We start from the raw sequence: 18758 nt of genomic DNA on the forward strand, positions 1-18758 counted from the left end.
GTCTAACAAAAAAAAAAAGTAAAGTAAAATATTTCAAATCAATTTAAATTATAATAAAAAAGAAGTATGAAATGAGAAATTAATAAATACAACTTTAAAAAATATATAAAATCATTGAGACGTTAAACACGTTCTGAGTAAAACACGTTAAGAGTAAAAAAGTAAGTATTTAAATCATCTACTCAAATATTAAAAATAGAATCCGAACTTAATGAAAAGTATATATCATAATGTTTAGATAAATGCAACTTTATAAATGACACTGACAACAATTTGAAAAAAGTAGAAACTCAAAGACTAAGGCATACTTTTCTAAAGGATTGAGCAACGCTGAATCCGAAAATTAGAACTTCTCCTCACAGCAGATTTTCCAGATATTGTATCATAAACATTGCGAATACTCAGTTTTTGGCCATATTTGGGACGTTATAACAGCGCAAAGACATCCTTATTTATACAATATGTTATGTCGCCTGAATCTGAATCTGTCGACTTTAATATAAAGGTTTAATATCTAAAGATGTTTGCGCTGTTATAACGTCTCTAAAATGGTCAAAAACTTGATCTGATGGGTAAATTCTGAGGCCAGATTATGTTTGATTAAAATGATTTAAAATCTAGCCTGTATAATGTTGATACATATCTACTCTCTAGATTACTTGGGGACAGAAAGGTTGACGACTGTCTCTGTTCTTGCTTAAAAAGTGACAATTGTCTTCACTGCTTTTTCCTAACGAATTTGAATATAAATGAAGAAGGTTTGATGGGGTTCGTAAAACATATCAATATTAATTACGTATGGACAACACTATCGCCCCTATTCTGCATTTCAATTGGAATCGAAATTTTCTCCGTTTGGCAACTTTGGTATTCTGCATTTCGATTCGACTCTCCGCCGCATAAACAACAACTTACAAAAACGTAGGTACGATCGTAACGCAGAATACACACATTCGTAAAGCATTGAAACGAAATGGAATTGCTTCTTCTTTTTCTTTCGATTTAGTTTTTATACCCACCATCAAAAAAGATGGGGGGTATATTGATTTTATCATTCCGTTTGTAACACATAGAAATATTGGTCATAGACCCACAAAAGTATATATATTCTGGGTCCTCATTAAATTCTAAGACGATCTAGCCATGTCTGTCCGTCTGTCCGTCCGTCCGTCTGTCTGTCTGTTGAAAGCACGATAGAGTCCGAACGGAAAAAGCTAGAAATTTCACATAAATATTTCTTATAGGTAAGGTTTGTTTGGTATTGAAAATGGGCAATATCGGTCCACGTTTTCGGATAGCCCCCATACAAGTGGCCCCTCGAAAAGCAGCTTTAACAGCCATAACTTGTTTAAAAATACGAATATAGCGATGAAATTCGATATAAGTAAGTTTCTTATGATCCAAAATCAATATGCGAAATTTTATGAGGATCGGTCCATAATTGACCCTACTCCCCATATAAGGTCCCCTTCAGAAAATGACTTTAACGCTCATTACTGGCTTAAAAATACTAGTATATAGATGAAATTCGACATAAGTAAGTTTCATACGAGTCAAAATCTATCTAAAAAATTTTATGAGGATCGGTCCATGATTGACCCTACCCCCCATATAAGGTCCCCTTCAGAAAATGACTGCAACGCTCATTAATGGTTTAAAAATATGAGTGTAGCGATGAAATTCGACACAAATAAATTTAATACGAACCAAATTCTACCTACCAAATTTTATGAGGATCGACCCATAATTGACCCTACCCCCCTATACATGGTCCCCTTCAGAAAATTACTTTAACGCTTATAACTGGCCTAAAAAATACGAGTATATAGATGAAATTCGACATAAGTAAGTTTCATTCGAGTCAAACGAGGTTTGATGGTGGGTATATAAGATTCGGCATAGCCGAATATAACACTCTTACTTGTTTTTGTTGGAATACCTTTTTTCGATCGTTGCGTAACTGAATGCGTAAACAAAATCGAAATGCAGAATAGGGGTGTATATTTTATTTTCAGTACGTTCGACCGTGACAAAGAAGATTCAATTCCATTTTATTTCAATGCTTTCCGATTATATGATTATTATCGATTCGAATTGAATTGTTTACGAATTTGTTTAGAAAACGTAACAACGCGTTTCATCATGTGTATAAGACTAAAACTTCATAATCTTCATTCAAATCCACATATTTTGCGTCAAGGAATTTCTTAAATTTTTATAGTTCATTTTGGCCGACAATAGTAATATTTGAGTTTTAATGGTCTTCACCGGGTTATATCCTGGACAAGGAAGGAAAATTCAACCATTCAACCCAGCACATTTCTCATTCATTCGACACTCTCATAGAGAACAACATCCGACACACTCACTCTAGGTATACGGTATACCCCTACATTCATCCTATATCATATACACTTAACACCAACTCATTTCCAACATTTAGTCCCACAGTCACTTCTCTATGGAGTATCTCTGCGAAACTCTGACTTGCGGACTACCAGGTCCCGTGGTTCCAGATTGTGTGTTTCTCTGGTTCCACCGCATGTCAAATCATTCCAAGAAAAGAGGATACATTTTTGATCATCACCAGTTTATAGTCCCGGCAGACTAGATGAACTGGTAGAACCTCTTTTCCCAGAGATTTCAATCACACTAAGATGGGATCATCAAGGTAACATGCCCCGAAGGGAGGATAATGTAAGCAATAGGCAACCTTAAAAAATTACACGAACAATTATGCGAGCTAGATGAAAAACCTGCGAAAGCCAAATAACAGCTATCGGCCTAACCGCCTTTAACAGATAACGATGATGATGTGGGAATTATTCTTTAACTCAGACCTGAATTGCGACTAGCGTAAGCCCACTAGTATTACAATTTCTTCGTGGAAGTCAATCTTAGCATAAAATATGAATTGAGACATGTCATTTATATCAGTGCATACAATTCAGATATTTAGGTAGATGAATTCACTAATCTTCAAGTAGATACCAGTACCTCGTCTCTGTAATTTTCTCGAATCGAGAAAAAACTTAAAATATAACAGTCTTCCAGTTTTTAACAGTGTGACTATGATTATTTTTAAACTGTACTCATTAAAATTTAATAAGCAATTTTTAAATTTCTTGTATTCACCCTGTTTTACACAAGATGATCATGAATTTTTCGACAGATTTTCTCGATGCGAGAATTACAGAAACGGGGTACAGAATGTTATTTATAATTGCACAAACTTCTTCAGCCAATTTTCCAAGTTGTTAGCACACTATTGCGTAATTCCTTATAGAATTTGCATTTCGAATGCTCCTAATCCATCGAATGATCTTTTATGTTAAAAGTTTTTTATCAGCTTTTATTTTAATAAAATAAATATACTAAAATCCGTTAAAAAAGCTTTCCTCTTAACCAAAACTAAACTGTGATCCAATTCTAGTACTTAGTACTTTTTTGTACTAAAAATGACATATAGCAACCAAAAATACTCAACACTGCGAGCTGAAGAACTTTTAAGACCCCCACCACCCACCTCTATGAAAAAAAACAACAATAAACATTTTTCCCCCCAATAGAGTAAATGAAATAACAAATGTTTCTTGTCTGCTAAATGTTTGACAACTATTAGCCACACCGGCTTAACTAGAGGGAGGCAGACGAATGTATACAAAAAGCACAAAATTTCACAGTAACAAAGAAGAGAGAAAATAAAGAGAGCTAAACATATGTGAAAACAAAACATATACGCATGTTTGACCTTCCGACAAGGTGACCGTTAAAATGCATAAAAAGAGCGCTATTTAGCAGAACAAATAACATCATGATTAATTTAAAATTGTTTATTCCAAACAAGCAGCAATATGTACAAATATTTATTCAATGCATTTTATATTAAGAAAACAAAACAACAAGCAAAAGAGCCTAAAGTAAACAGAGGAAATTTAGTTAGTTTTTGTTGTTAATTAAAAGCCCCTTTCTTATTACTAACTACACTAACACTAAATTAGTTTTAAAATGAAAAGAGAGCGTTAATAATGAACATTTTGTGGTGAAAGAGTAAATTTTATTACTTTCTCTCTCTCTCTAACTGTCTAATGCTCTTTTTTTTTTTGAATTTGTATTTCAAAAAAAGAAAGAAAAAACAGGAGTTTTGTTTTGCTATAAAACAATTTTAATGAATTCTACTTTGTTAATTTTTGTGAAACACACTAGTGAGAAAGACTCCAGAGTTCGTGGCAAACGGTTGTTGTTCGTTGTTGTGTTCACTCACTCGGTCGTCGTCTGTCTATCTCTAACGTAGTGCAGAAAAAAATAAGAAAAGAAATTTAATAAAAAAAAGGCAATTCTTTTGAAGAAGAAAATTTGCCAATAGAACAAATCACATAGAAGTGCATTATAATAAATAACATTTTATTAGTTTAAAGAAAACAAAAAGAAATTTGTTAAAATGTCTAAACCCCAATCGGATGCTGATAAGCGCAAGCAAATCTCGGTACGCGGTATTGCAGAGGTGGGCAATGTCACCGAAGTGAAAAAGAATTTCAATCGTCATTTGCATTACACTTTGGTTAAGGATCGTAATGTGGCCACTTTACGCGACTATTACTTTGCCTTGGCCAATACCGTTAAGGATAACATGGTTGGACGTTGGATTCGTACACAACAACACTACTATGAAAAGGATCCTAAGGTAAGTTTGGACAATTTCTTTGAGCATTGCGATCATAATGATTCTTCATCTTCATCATACATTAGGTGAGGTTAGAAATACTTGGGGTGTAAGTAATTGTATTCAGTAAACTTGATACAACATTTTATGTTGACCAGGAATATTGAAGGTTATTTCAACATAAATTTCTGGTGTACATACATATATATAATTTTGAATTTCCTTAGTATACCTAAAATACTAAAAAACAGGAACGCAATTTTCCATGCGCAACTCTGACAGTCAGTCGGTTAGTGTCCCCCCCACTCCTCAAAAAATTTGATTTATTTAATTAAGAAAATCCTACCAGCATTTTCTTATAATTTCAAATATTTTTTTATTAAAAGTCTCGTAATCTCTTACGACATCTTTTCACTGATCAATTATAATTTATTCTTTATTTTATTTCTATTCTTATTCTTGTTTATCGTTTTATCTACATATTTATTTTGCTTTTTTCTTAAGAATATTCAATTCAAAACAAACTGCAGAAATAAATATAACATAAAAGTTTAGATCTTTTTTTTTTGAGGATTGTGGCTGTTATTCTTATTGTCAGGGTTGTTGCTACTTTTATTTATTTAAGTTTTTGTTGACGTCCTTTGCAAATTTGCCAATTCGTTTAGTTTTTTTTGCATTTTTTATAAAATAGAATAAAAACAAATACAACACTACTACAGCCACACTAAATAACGAGATCATTGCCAACCCCACTCACTAATTCAGCGACACAAACTGCAAACATATCCACAAAGCACATATGATGATCGTTTTGTTGGCCTTAAAATGCACCAGACGGACGAATGGACAGACAGACAGTCATGTCAGCAAATTGTATTTGTAACAGGGAATTGCGTTTTTTTAATAATTTCAAAATTCACTTTCACTTTTAGTTTTTTGTGGAAACAAAGCGTCACAATCAGTTTGTTATTTCAAGTACTTACTACCACTTGTTGTTAAGTTGTAATGAAATTTATATTTTCAATCTTGATCGTAAATCAACAAAAGTGACAGTAGATGGATCCATACTACCCAGCAAAAAAACAAAAAAAAGTAGTACTTCCAAAGAGTTACATTTATCACCACCTCAAAAGTAGCACAAAGTGTATTTTATAACATCTGTGGAAGTGATGTTTAATGACTTCCAAAGAAGTCATAATAATTTCTAGTTTTTCAAAACTAAAAATTTATATATTTTTTTGTACTGACATTTTTATGAGACTTCAGATTCTAATAAAAAGGAGATTATTCCTACGACAAGCCTGTTTTAAATAAAAATATCACTTCTGCAGGCCTTTTTCAATACTTCCATAAATTAAAATCTACTTCTTTATCGATTCTTTTGGAAGTTAATTTTTTTGCTGGGTAATACTGTAAACAACATAAGTTTACTAAAATTTTGGGAGTGGATTTTGTTTGTAATAATATTTTATTTTTATTTCGTTGTCTCGTAATTAGGATTTTGATTATGTGAGCCGATAATCATTTGTATTCGACCTAAAACATTCCATTAAATGTTTTGGAATATATTTTTCTTAACATTCGATCAAATATTTCAAGAAATTGTCTTGTAGAGTTCATCAATTTTTAAAAATCTTCTTTAAAATCGATATATCTTGGAAAAAGTTATTTGGGCTAGATTTTTAGTTCTAACTAAGGGAAGAACTTTTACTTACGCTAAATGTAATAATTTCATATAATTTTCAAAACTTAAGTATAATTTCTTTACTTAGGTACAACAGTAAAACCCGGCTTTCCGCTCTTTCAATCGGGAAACATAATAAATTCAGAATTAGACACAAACATAGCTGATTTTTTTTTCTAAAAATTTGTATTTTGTGATAAGAATTTTTTTGATTTTAGTGGAAAATTTAGTTTTAGTTTTTAGTAAAAAATGTATTTTTGTTGAAAATTTTAATTTTTAGACACATTTTAGTCAAAAGTTTACTTATAATTGAAAATTTAGATTTTTATTGAAAAATTGACTTTTAAAAAGTGTTGAAAATCTAGTTTTTGGTGAAATTTGTATTAGATTTTTAACAAAAATATTTTTATGATGAAAATTCGATTTCTGTAAGAATTTTGATTTTCAATGAAAATTTTAATACTGAGTTTTTATAGAAATTTTAATGAAAGGGACCGACTTTAATTCTAACACTATCATGTATGTTCTGTAAATCGATTCGGTTTCAAAACCGAGAAGCTTTTAAAACCGAATTTGGTTTTCTGCAAATCGAATTTTTATTTGAACGTAAAATTCTGAAAAATAATCATATTTTAAATGAAAAAGAGTTTAAAATGCTCATAGCATTTATATTAAGTTACAATTATATTAAAAGATACAAAATATAATTGTTTAATTTATTTGAATAAACTTAAAATCGATTTACTTTCGACTGGATTTGTGAACTCGGTTTTAAAACGAGAAAAATTATGAGATTAGGATTACAGAACAGTCAGGTATATGTATATGAACGAGATCTGTTGTCTTTAAACAAAAATTAACAGTTCTTGGATATTCCCAAAGACAAAGAGAACTGGAAATATAGACAAGACATGTTATTTCGGTATAGGTACCGGTTTCGATTTAAACTCTTTGTATGAAGGAAACCTGTCCCTGAACGAAACAACAAATTACAATTATATTACAATTTCATAAAAATTAGTTTAGAGCGCACAATACTGGAAAAACTTATCAGACCACACATTCTGATCTGAATATTTTCAATTTCATCGTTATTGCTCTGAACGAAAAAGAAGCATAAACAAGCTTATTTTTCTATATCCATAAATTAATGCACAAAAAAGTAATACATCTATTTCTTTAATTTTAGTTGAGGTCTCAAGTTTTTAATAAAGATTTTGATTAAAGTTTTGAGGAAAAAAACATTCCAAGAAAAGTTCTCTTATTAATTTCTCTGAAATATAAAATAAGGAAATAATTATACTTCCGATATTATTAAAAATTGAGCAGTGATTAAATCAAATTATATATTTATATATGTATATATAGGAGTTTCTTCAAAAACATATATCAAAGGTTTAAAATATATGTTTCTGAAGAAACTCCTATATATAATTTGATTTAATCACTGCTAAATATATTTCAACTTATTAATAAGAATATTTTAAAATAATTTTTATATTTTTTATTTTAAATTACATATTATAAATATATTATTTATTTATTTTAAAGAAATAAATGAAACGTTTAGGGATTAAACTGCTATAAAAATTTGTTAGTCACCTAAATTTGCGAAAAGAAAATATTAAAAAAATATATTCATATAAATACATATATGTATTTAAAATTCCATTTTGGCACACTATCATGTATAGATGTCATGGTTAGCCATGTTACCAGGCGTAACATGCACGTGCTATTTCAAAAAACTATGAAAAAAAAAAAACGCACAAAAAATCTTATTGAATAGTAAAAACAATAATTCATTATTGAAAAGGTTATTGGAAGGTGGTAGCAGTACATTTTGAAGTCAAGTACTCTCCATTGAAATTCGTTTCTGACAAATTGTCCTTCTCTGAAAGTCAAGTTAATTTAAAGTAAAAAGTCCAAAAAAAAAAATTAAAAATAAATAGGCGAATACAATTATATATTAATTTGTTTGTTATATTATGAATAATGTACCAAAGATGTTTTTGCTTTTTTACTTATTCTTAGACACAACAATAAATAAAAGTAATTTGCATTTTGTATACTAAGAAAACTAAGATGATGATGATGATGAATGTACAAAACTAAAGAAATAAATTTAATAGAATAGAACAAGTAGTATATATTTTGGCATTAATTCAACTTAATAATTTTAACATTTTTTTTAAATTGTTTAAGAATTTTGAAAAATATACATATTTTATTTAAATTTTTTTAAAATTTTCCTTTTCTAACTTTTACTTTTTAACTATTCAATAAATAATTTTATTTTTATTATCATAAACTTTTTAAATTGTTTAATTTATATAAACTTTACTTTTTTGCTGATTTGTAACAATTATTAAATGAAATAGAACGTTTTTTTTTGTCTTCTAATATATTTCAAGGTCATTGAAAGGTTATTGCTTTAGAATTAGAAAAAAGACCAAAGACCAAAACAGAGAGACAATATCCCAAAAATAAATGTTTTTTTCTTTATTTTTCGTTTTTCATTTTCTATGTTCTATTTATTAGACTCAGAGCAATTTTTTTGTGTCGTTTTGGGAACCGACAGACAATTTGTTTTTTTTATTATTATAAAATGCTCTAAATAAAACGCACAAGAGGGAGGAATGTTTGACATATTAAAATAGATTTATTAATAGGGAGTAACTAGATAAAAGTTTTTCATTTATTTTTTACTATTTATACATAGTTAATTATATACTACATAAGTACATAAGTATGTATCTAGTCATTTATATTTACTTTACATAAAATAGAAATTTTTTGTGAAAGTTTTCCCTTAGTTATTGTTTTATTTATGCGTATACAGTACGTTAGGGTTGATCCAATAATATTTTCATATTTTTGATTATAATGGAAGATTTTTCGATTCTATTTATTAATCCATAAAATATACTATAGATTTGATATATAATTGTATAAGAATTATTGAGTAAAATACGAATTTTATCAAGTCTATCGTGAGTTAATCCAATATAAGGAAATTCCCCTATTTAACCACTTTGGTACCAAAATTTATAATTTAGAAGCTCAAACGTGTTTTTATACACGTGTGAAAGCAGGAGAATAAAACGTTGTAAGAGAGCTCTTAGTCTATCTCTGCTTCTAAATATTCGAGACCTCTATTGTCTAATGTCTGAATAACTGTAAAAGCTCAATTTGGTTTATGTTGTGGTTATCCTAGTACTTCTCAACATCAAAAAATACCACAGCAATCCCATGACATATTTAGTACCTTTTCTATATTACAAACTTTAATTGACTAGTTCATAATCAAGCCAATAGACTAGTACGAAGATTAGTCTAGAAACTAGTCCATAGAATATTCCATTCACTAGTTCATAATCCACTCAATAGACTAGTTCATAGAGTAGTAAATTGATAAGTCAATAAACTAGTTCATAGGCTTTTAAGTAGACTAGTCCATAGATTAGTTTATAACATAGTCAATCGACTATTTAACATACTAATCCATAGATTAGTCCATAGAGTAGGCAATAAACTAGTCTCTAAACTGGTCAATAGTTTCTTCAATACGTTAGTTGATAGACTAGTCCATATACTATTCAAAATATTAGTCTATAGAATAGTCAATCTACTAGTCCATTGAATAATTATTCGATTATAATCGATATACTACTCAAATAAATAGACAATAGACTAGTCCATTTACTTGTCAGTAGACTTGTAAATAGACTAGTTCATAAGATAATCAATCCACTACTTAACAAATAAATTCATAGACTAATCCTTAGAATAGTCAATCGATTAGTCATATAAATAGTCCATAGACTAGTCAATAGACTAACCAATAGAGTAGTCAATGAACTGTTCACTAGACTTGTCAAAGACTAGTTGATAGACTAGTCCATAAACTAGACCATAGACTATTCAAAAGCCTGGTCCAAAGTCAATACACTAGTATATAGACAAGTCGCAAGATAAGTTTATAGATTATTCAAAAGGCTAGACCATATATTAGTCAATAGATAGGCCATAACCTAGTCGATAAAGAAGTACATACGCGAGTTAAAAGGCTAATTCATAGATTAGAGAAGTACATAGGCGAGTCAATATACTAGGTCAATAAACTCGTTTATAGACTAGTCTACTAAATAGATTAGTTAGTTATATTAAAAAAAAAACGAAAAGTAATTTAGTACTTCCATGTTCTATGTCTGTCTTAGACTAAATGATAGTGATACAAGACAAATTCCCTACCTGTTTTGTTGTGGGTATTTAGTGAAAATAGCTTACACTAAAATCAAAGTAATTAATTTCGTGAAAGATCAGAATTTAAGGACCTTAATACATCTATTATAAAATTTTGCTATTATCATCCTTTTGAAGAATGTCGCTTTGATAACACCCAAACAACATTAATCATTTCTCGATCAGACGTTTAACCTTGTATAAACCTAAATTATTAAAAAGAACGTTTTTCCAATAAATGTTTATATTTATAACATTTCATTTTGTTTTTCTATAAACTCTTTATTTTATTAATCAAAACAGAATTAAAAAGATTTATGATTTGCTTTATCTTTAGACCAAAAATAATTGTCTTAAGTGTGACACTTTGGGTTTCAAAAATGATCTTTAATTTATATTAAGTGTCTGTGAACTTATTATCTTTGCCTAAAAACAAACAATAACAAATGTATTAATTAAAGAAACAAATTAAAAAGAAAAAACCCAAATATGACGCATAACACTGGAATGAATGCCTTTGAGAAACATATAACATCTGATCTAAAGATTTAAAATCTATAAAGGATATAAACCTTTTGAATTACAACAAAAATTACATTACAAAATAGGTATTAACGAGATGAATCCAAACCGCAACACTATATACATACATATTTTTAATAAACGCAATTCTTAAACATAGATAAGTAATATAAAATTCGAATCAATTTATACTTAGGAATGTCTAGGATTTTCAAAATCAATACCTCTATTGTTTGATGTGAAATTATCTTAGAAAAAATCATAAAATACTGCAGTACACCCACGACATACTTTTTCTATATTACCGACTTTCATTTAAAGACTTTCTTTGTAGACTAGTCCATAAACAAGTCAGTAGAATAGTACGATAGACTATATACTAGTCCATAAAGCAGACAATAGACTAGTCCATGGCCTTTTCAATAAACTATTACATAGACTTGTCAATTGACTATTTAGTAGCCAATATAATAGTCTAAGGGCTAGTCAATAGACTAACCAAATAAGTAGTAAACTAGTCACTAGACTGGTCAATAGCCTATTCAAAAGACTAGTCTATAGAATAGTTAATCTACTAGTCAAATGAATTGTCCGTAAGCTAGTCAACATAGTAGTCAATAGAATATACAAAGGACTAGTCTATAGACTATACAAAGGAATAGTCTATAAACTAGTCAACAGATAAAAAGAGCTGAAAATTAATTTACTACTTTTAATCCATTACGATAGAAGTTAGTACTACTTCAAAATTTAAATTTTCCATACCTGTCCTAGACTAAGAAGAGAAGATTGCTGCCTGATTCTTTGAGGATACAAATTAATAATAATAAAGATACAACGTCAGAATTCTCGGACTAAATCATGTAATAGAATATGTTCATTTTAAGAACTAATCATTGATCTTTAATATTCATAAACAATGTCAGAAATCATGTATTTATAAACTTTTTAATCTATATAGTAGATCAAATATTTAATCTTGTACAAATTGAAATTTATAACATTTCATTTTGTTTATTAAAATTAGTATTAAAAAGATTTTATGGTTTGCTTTGTCTTTAGACCAAATATAATTGTTTCAGAAATGATCTTTAATTTATTTTAAGTAAGGTCTATGGACTTGTTATCTTTGTCTAAAAACAAACAATAACAAATCTGTTAATTAAAGAAAGAAAAAAATTAAAAAGAAAACACCCAAATATGACGCATGACACTTGAATGCCTTTGAGAATCGTGAAATATAGAAAAAACAAACAACATCTGATCTAAAGATTTTAAAAGCTATAAAGGAAATAAAATATATTGATAGTCTTTTTAAATTACAACAAATATTACATTACAATAGTTATTATTATTACTAAGCGCCACTTTTGAAAGTACTAACCAGATGAATCCAAACCGCAACACTAGATATTTTTTAAAACAAAATGCATAATACATACATACATACATACACATGTATGTATGTATGTATGTACAATTCTAAACAGCAATTCTTATCAATTTTATAAGTATGTCTAGGATTCTTTAAATATGTACATAATAAATATTGAAAACAATCCAAGTAAATAAAATTATTAACACAATTAGAACTCAATTGCTATATTTTTTAGAATCTACAAGTAGGTACTTTTGATGATAATTTTTTGCAATTGACCTTTTTTTTGAAATAATACTTTGTTACTTTTTTCATACATAAAAACATTTGTGTATTAAAACCTTGACGGCATTTTAATGTAAATGTAACAATTATTTCAATTTATATTTAGAAAGAAAATCACAAAACCTTATCAATTGCTATAAAAAAAAATCATATAAAATTTATATTTAACATTATATAGGTAGAAGACACGTTTTCAACTAGTGTTCATATATGAATGTACATGATTGATTTTCTTATCAAACGTTAATAATCATTAAAATAAATCTAATAATTGCAATATTTATTATTAAGCTCTATTTTTAATAAATGGAGGGAAACAAATGTCATGCGAATTATAATAAAATACATAACATTTAATAATTTACTAAATTAGAATACCGGGAGATAATGAAAAGTAATGTTACACTTTAGACCAACATAGTTGGCGCGCGTGTTATTGCCGGCTATTATTTGTTTGTTAACATTGAAAATAACTTGACCTAGACTTCGAGCGATAGATTCTGAAAAAAACAATTGTAAAATGCTTGCGACTTATGTACAGTTAGAGCTGCATTTTAAAGTCATTAGATTGCTGCGTGAACAACAAATTTAACAAAATTTTTAAAATTCAAATAAAAATATTAAATTAGTTTCTGATACAGAACTATAGTTCTGTGACTGTTTCACTGGTATTTGGAACCAGTTTTAACACTTTATAAGAAAAAGATCTGCTATTTTAAAATGGTTATATCTAACGAATAAATTGACCCTTTTGGACTTTATGTTGTAAGTCAGGAAATTGTAATTTTATAATACTTTTGAATTTTATAACTAAAATTATCGTAATATTTTACCAAATAACTTTAAAAAGCAATACAAATTCAGATTTTTTGTTAATATTGACGTGTTAAGTAATATGACCTAAAATAGAAAGAATTTAACACTAAAGAATAACAGTTTTAAAGGTCACTGAAGGAAGCAATATTTTAAAAAAGGATTCGATGCCGATCATTCTTTCGAATTGTATTATCATAGAAAATTTTAATTCTATCACACAAGCTGACAAAATTTGAAAAATCGTCGATACAAAATATTGGATCGAACAAAAATATTGGTGGATCCACACCTACCTGAGGATGTTCCAATCGACTCAAAATCACTTTCTGATTGGATTTCGGATGGTATCTCAGCAATTACAGCGAATTTTTAAACAATTCAAAAAGTATTGTGAAAAATTGGAACATATGTATAAAAATAAAGGCGAAATGTACAATCTTTAGGTGAAGATATTTGGAAGAAGATGTTATGCCGTGTTTTTAAATCTGACAGAATGGAATTACAGATGGCATACAAGTTGTTGTAACGTCTCAAAAGGTCCAAAATGGCGTTTTTTCAAACTTCAGGATACGATATCTCGAATCCAAGATGTGATGAAGTATATGTACTTTGGTCCTGTGTTATTTATGCCCTAAAAAAAAAGAAAATTAGAAAACGTGTTTATTATAAAAAACCCTTTTTAGTTTTATTTTTCTTTAATTTGCTCACTGTTGCCAAATTTCACGTCATTTTGAATAATTTTAGTGCCAACAAACTTGACAACTTTTTGCAAATTTTCTTTAATTAAAATATTTTTAATTTAAAACAAATAGTCACGAATAAGGAGGTAAAGAAGATAATAAGTTAGTTTTCATATTTTTGAAAACTTGAAAAAGTTTTGGATTAGACATTCTTCTATAAAATATTACATTGTTGCCAAATTTCATAACATCGAGACTAGTACATAGATTATTCAATTGATAAGTCAATAGACTAGTCCATAGACTTGTCAGTAGACTAGTCAATAGATTAGTCCATAGACTAGTCAATAGACGAGTCCAATACACTAACACATAGGCGAGTTAATAAGATACTCTATAGACTGGGCAATATATAGAATCGTCCATAGACGAGATTTGCAGAGTAGCGTATCTTACAGTCGAACTTTAATAACTTTGCTTCCCCATGTGTAACTCAAGTTCCCATGAAAGTTGTTTTAAACGATGTGCGTTTGTGTGTTTTGGCAAAATGAGTCTAAAAACAACATGTTGCACTTGATTTTACTGTTCATTAATAAATAGTACATAGTAGCTATTTTTATAAATTGCACACTGACACATATTTTTCAAATGCATCTTAGAGATACTCGTTTTTTAGTGTCATTCAAAATGAGAGCAAATTAACCAAATGAGATTTCCTATAACAAAATTCAAATGCTATAAATTTTTTTCGATTAAGAGAATTTCAACACGTAGAACTCATATTTAAGAGCGTTTTTAAACTCATTTTGCTGAGCATTTTTTTTTTTTTTTTGTGTTTGTTTATATTTTTGTTTGTTTTTCAAGAATGATCGGTAATGTGATTACAGGCGCAAAATAAATAACGAATGTAGACATAAATAATAACGATAGATATGAAAACTTTTTAAAATTTAGCGCCATTTTTATATTTAAAACACTACTTCAATATTAAATTTGTTAAGTTTTAACAAATTTCCAAATTTACTTTCGGATTTTCGTTTTTTTTTAAAGCGCTTGTGTTCTGAAAATAATTTAAAACTGATTTTTAATTTTAAATCAGAAATTGTAAGATGTTGGACCCATAATTTAGAAATTAATTGCAGATTATCTAACAAATTTATTTGAATTTTTTTAATTTTTTAAGAATTCTCAAGATTTTTGAATTAAATATAAAATTTTGGAAGATATTATTACATCATCATCAGGTGTATTTATGACTCCCATATACAGCATATTTAAACTACGAAAAGCTGAACTAATTCCTTTCTGATCAAAGAATATAATTTGACGAAAGTATTTCAAATAAGATGAAATTTGTTCAAAACTTAAAGTCCAATTTTTAATAAATCATGATATCTTTCACGATGCAATAAATGAAGGTAAAATTACTTGGCCTTTTTAATTCATATCAAAAACTTTCTCATTCCATCAAAACTTTATAACCCGAAAACAACAAAATTTAATCTCCCAACTTTCTTCATTTCATCTTCTAGCGTGTTTACTATCTTTCTTTGGAGTATTATATGGGCCGCTCGCTCCAAAACACCATGATCAATTTGGGTATTCAAAGCGAATGCGAAGAGGCCATGTACCAGTTGGGTCTCGATATTGAAAACTTGGAGGAGATGGAAGAAGATGCCGGTTTGGGTAACGGTGGTTTAGGTCGTTTGGCTGCATGTTTCCTTGATTCTATGGCCACCTTGGGTTTGGCTGCTTACGGTTATGGTATTCGTTATGAATACGGTATTTTCGCCCAAAAGATTAAGAACGGCGAACAAGCTGAGGAACCCGATGATTGGTTGCGTTTTGGCAACCCCTGGGAAAAGGCCAGACCCGAATTTATGCTGCCAGTCAACTTTTATGGTCGTGTAATTGATACACCCGAAGGCAAGAAGTGGGTAGACACACAAGTTGTCTTCGCCATGCCTTATGATAACCCCATTCCCGGTTATGGCAACAACCATGTCAACACCTTGAGATTGTGGTCTGCTAAGTCACCCATTGATTTCAACTTGAAATTCTGTAAGTTTTATTGAGATAACCAAAAGAAATATGAATAACTTATATTAACCTTCTCTTCCAGTCAACGATGGTGATTATATCCAAGCTGTTTTGGATCGTAACTTGGCTGAGAATATTTCTCGTGTCTTGTATCCCAACGATAACTTCTTCGAAGGCAAGGAATTGCGTTTGAAACAGGAATACTTCATGTGTGCCGCCACCTTGCAAGATATCATCAGACGTTATAAGGCCTCCAAGTTCGGTTCTCGCGAAGCTGTTCGCACCAACTTCGATCACTTCCCCGATAAGGTGGCCATTCAATTGAACGATACCCATCCTTCATTGGCCATTCCTGAACTTATGCGCATCTTGATCGATGAGGAACACTTGACCTGGGAGAAGGCTTGGGATATCACCGTCCGCACCTGTGCCTACACCAACCATACCGTCCTTCCCGAAGCTTTGGAACGCTGGCCCGTTTCTATGCTCGAGTCTATTTTGCCTCGTCACTTGCAAATTATCTATCACATTAACTTCTTGCATATGGAAAATGTTAAGAAACGCTATCCCGGTGACATGGACCGTATGCGCCGCATGTCTTTGGTAGAAGAAGATGGTGAGAAACGCATTAACATGGCTCATTTGTCCATTGTTGGCTCCCACGCCGTCAACGGTGTAGCTGCTATTCACTCTCAAATCTTGAAGGATGATCTTTTCCGTTTGTTCTACGAGATGGACCCCCATAAGTTCCAAAACAAGACCAATGGTATTACTCCTCGTCGTTGGTTGTTGCTCTGCAACCCTGGTTTGTCTGATTTGATCTGTGAAAAGATTGGCACCGAATGGCCCGTACATTTGGACCAATTGGTAGCCTTGAAGAAGTGGGCTAAGGACCCCAACTTCCAACGCAACGTTGCCCGCGTTAAGCAAGAAAACAAATTGAAGTTGGCTCAAATTTTGGAGAAGGATTATGGTGTCAAGGTCAACCCTGCCTCTATGTTTGATATCCAAGTCAAGCGTATTCACGAGTACAAACGTCAATTGTTGAACTGCATGCACATCATCACTTTGTACAATCGCATTAAGAAGGATCCCACCGCCCAATTTACCCCACGTACCATTATGATCGGTGGCAAGGCTGCCCCTGGTTACTATGTTGCCAAACAAATCATTAAATTGATCTGTGCCGTTGGTAACGTAGTCAACAACGATCCCATTGTTGGTGATAAACTCAAGGTAATCTTCCTTGAAAACTACCGCGTCACCTTGGCCGAGAAGATCATGCCTGCTGCTGATTTGTCTGAACAAATCTCCACCGCTGGTACAGAAGCTTCCGGTACTGGTAACATGAAATTCATGTTGAACGGTGCCTTGACCATTGGTACTTTGGATGGTGCTAATGTTGAGATGGCCGAAGAGATGGGCAATGAGAACATCTTCATTTTCGGTATGACCGTCGAAGAAGTTGAAGCTCTTAAGAGAAAGGGCTACAATGCCTACGATTACTACAACAGCAATCCTGAGATTAAGCAATGTGTTGATCAAATCGCTGGCGGTTTCTTCAGTCCCGGCAATCCCAATGAATTCAAGAATATTGCTGACATTCTCTTGAAATACGATCACTACTACTTGTTGGCTGATTATGGTGCTTACATTAAGGCTCAAGATGAAGTCTCCAAGACTTATCAGGTAATATTAAAATTCATAAATATGTATGTATGTGTTTAGGCAACTTTCTATTAATGCTTTGTTTCCTTTTATAACAGAATCAAGCCAAATGGTTGGAAATGTCCATTAACAACATCGCTTCCAGTGGTAAATTCTCTTCAGATCGTACCATTGCCGAATACGCTCGTGAAATCTGGGGTGTCGAGCCCACTTGGCAAAAGTTGCCAGCTCCTGAAGATGCTCCTGCAAATTAAACAGCTTACTACCCGTATTTATTATTGGGAAACTACAACTATTTTTTTAATATAAACATTTACTTTTAAGTTTTATTATTTTATTTTTTTGTTTTCATATTATAAAAAATAAAAAGAAAATCGAAATCTCTCTATAATTGTAAGAGAAATACAACGTAAAAAACAACTAATAAAATTGCAAGTGTTTATTTTCTTTTTTTAAATTTTAAATTATTTAATAGGAGATATCTTTAAATTTCTTATAAAATAAAACACCTGTACCTACCTTATAAAAACAAAACACCTCAGGAAAAATTATATAAATTTCAAAAAAAAAAAAACTTAGTTTGAATTTGAAAAACATACTTATTAAACTTTTAGTAAAATGTTGTTGTAATGAAAAGAATTTTTAAAACAAAGAAATCTTTAATAAAATATTTGAAATAAGTTGGAAAAAGTTGAAAATTTTAATATATTCTTGTTTTTTTAAATAGATATTAAAAATAGTCGAATATTTTTTTTAATACATATGTAGTTGATTACT

The 18758-nt window shown here is 30.1% G+C and overlaps 1 protein-coding gene across 1 annotated transcript; it reads left to right on the forward strand.

Annotated features, from left to right (window-relative positions):
• The first annotated feature begins 3887 nt into the window (after positions 1-3887).
• Positions 3888-18416, forward strand: LOC119605270 (glycogen phosphorylase). Its single transcript, XM_037958280.1, has 4 exons — positions 3888-4684; positions 15806-16334; positions 16396-18002; positions 18080-18416. Exons 1-4 carry the CDS (start codon positions 4442-4444, stop codon positions 18233-18235), a joined length of 2535 nt encoding a protein of 844 aa, XP_037814208.1. The 5' UTR covers positions 3888-4441; the 3' UTR covers positions 18236-18416.
• Positions 18417-18758: the final 342 nt, after the last annotated feature.

The sequence above is a fragment of the Lucilia sericata genome, unplaced genomic scaffold (genome assembly GCF_015586225.1).
Source record: "Lucilia sericata isolate MDLA Ls3-8-SP2 unplaced genomic scaffold, ASM1558622v1 Contig000470F_arrow, whole genome shotgun sequence".
Taxonomy (NCBI): domain Eukaryota; kingdom Metazoa; phylum Arthropoda; class Insecta; order Diptera; family Calliphoridae; genus Lucilia; species Lucilia sericata.

Excerpts from the sequence above, each read along its gene's own strand:
- LOC119605270 (XM_037958280.1), top strand. The coding sequence starts at position 4,442 with ATGTCTAAACCCCAATCGGATGCTGATAAGCGCAAGCAAATCTCGGTA. Across the intron at positions 4,685-15,805 it reads ACTATGAAAAGGATCCTAAG|CGTGTTTACTATCTTTCTTT; the intron begins GTAAGTTTGGAC and ends TTCATCTTCTAG. Across the intron at positions 18,003-18,079 it reads AAGTCTCCAAGACTTATCAG|AATCAAGCCAAATGGTTGGA; the intron begins GTAATATTAAAA and ends CTTTTATAACAG.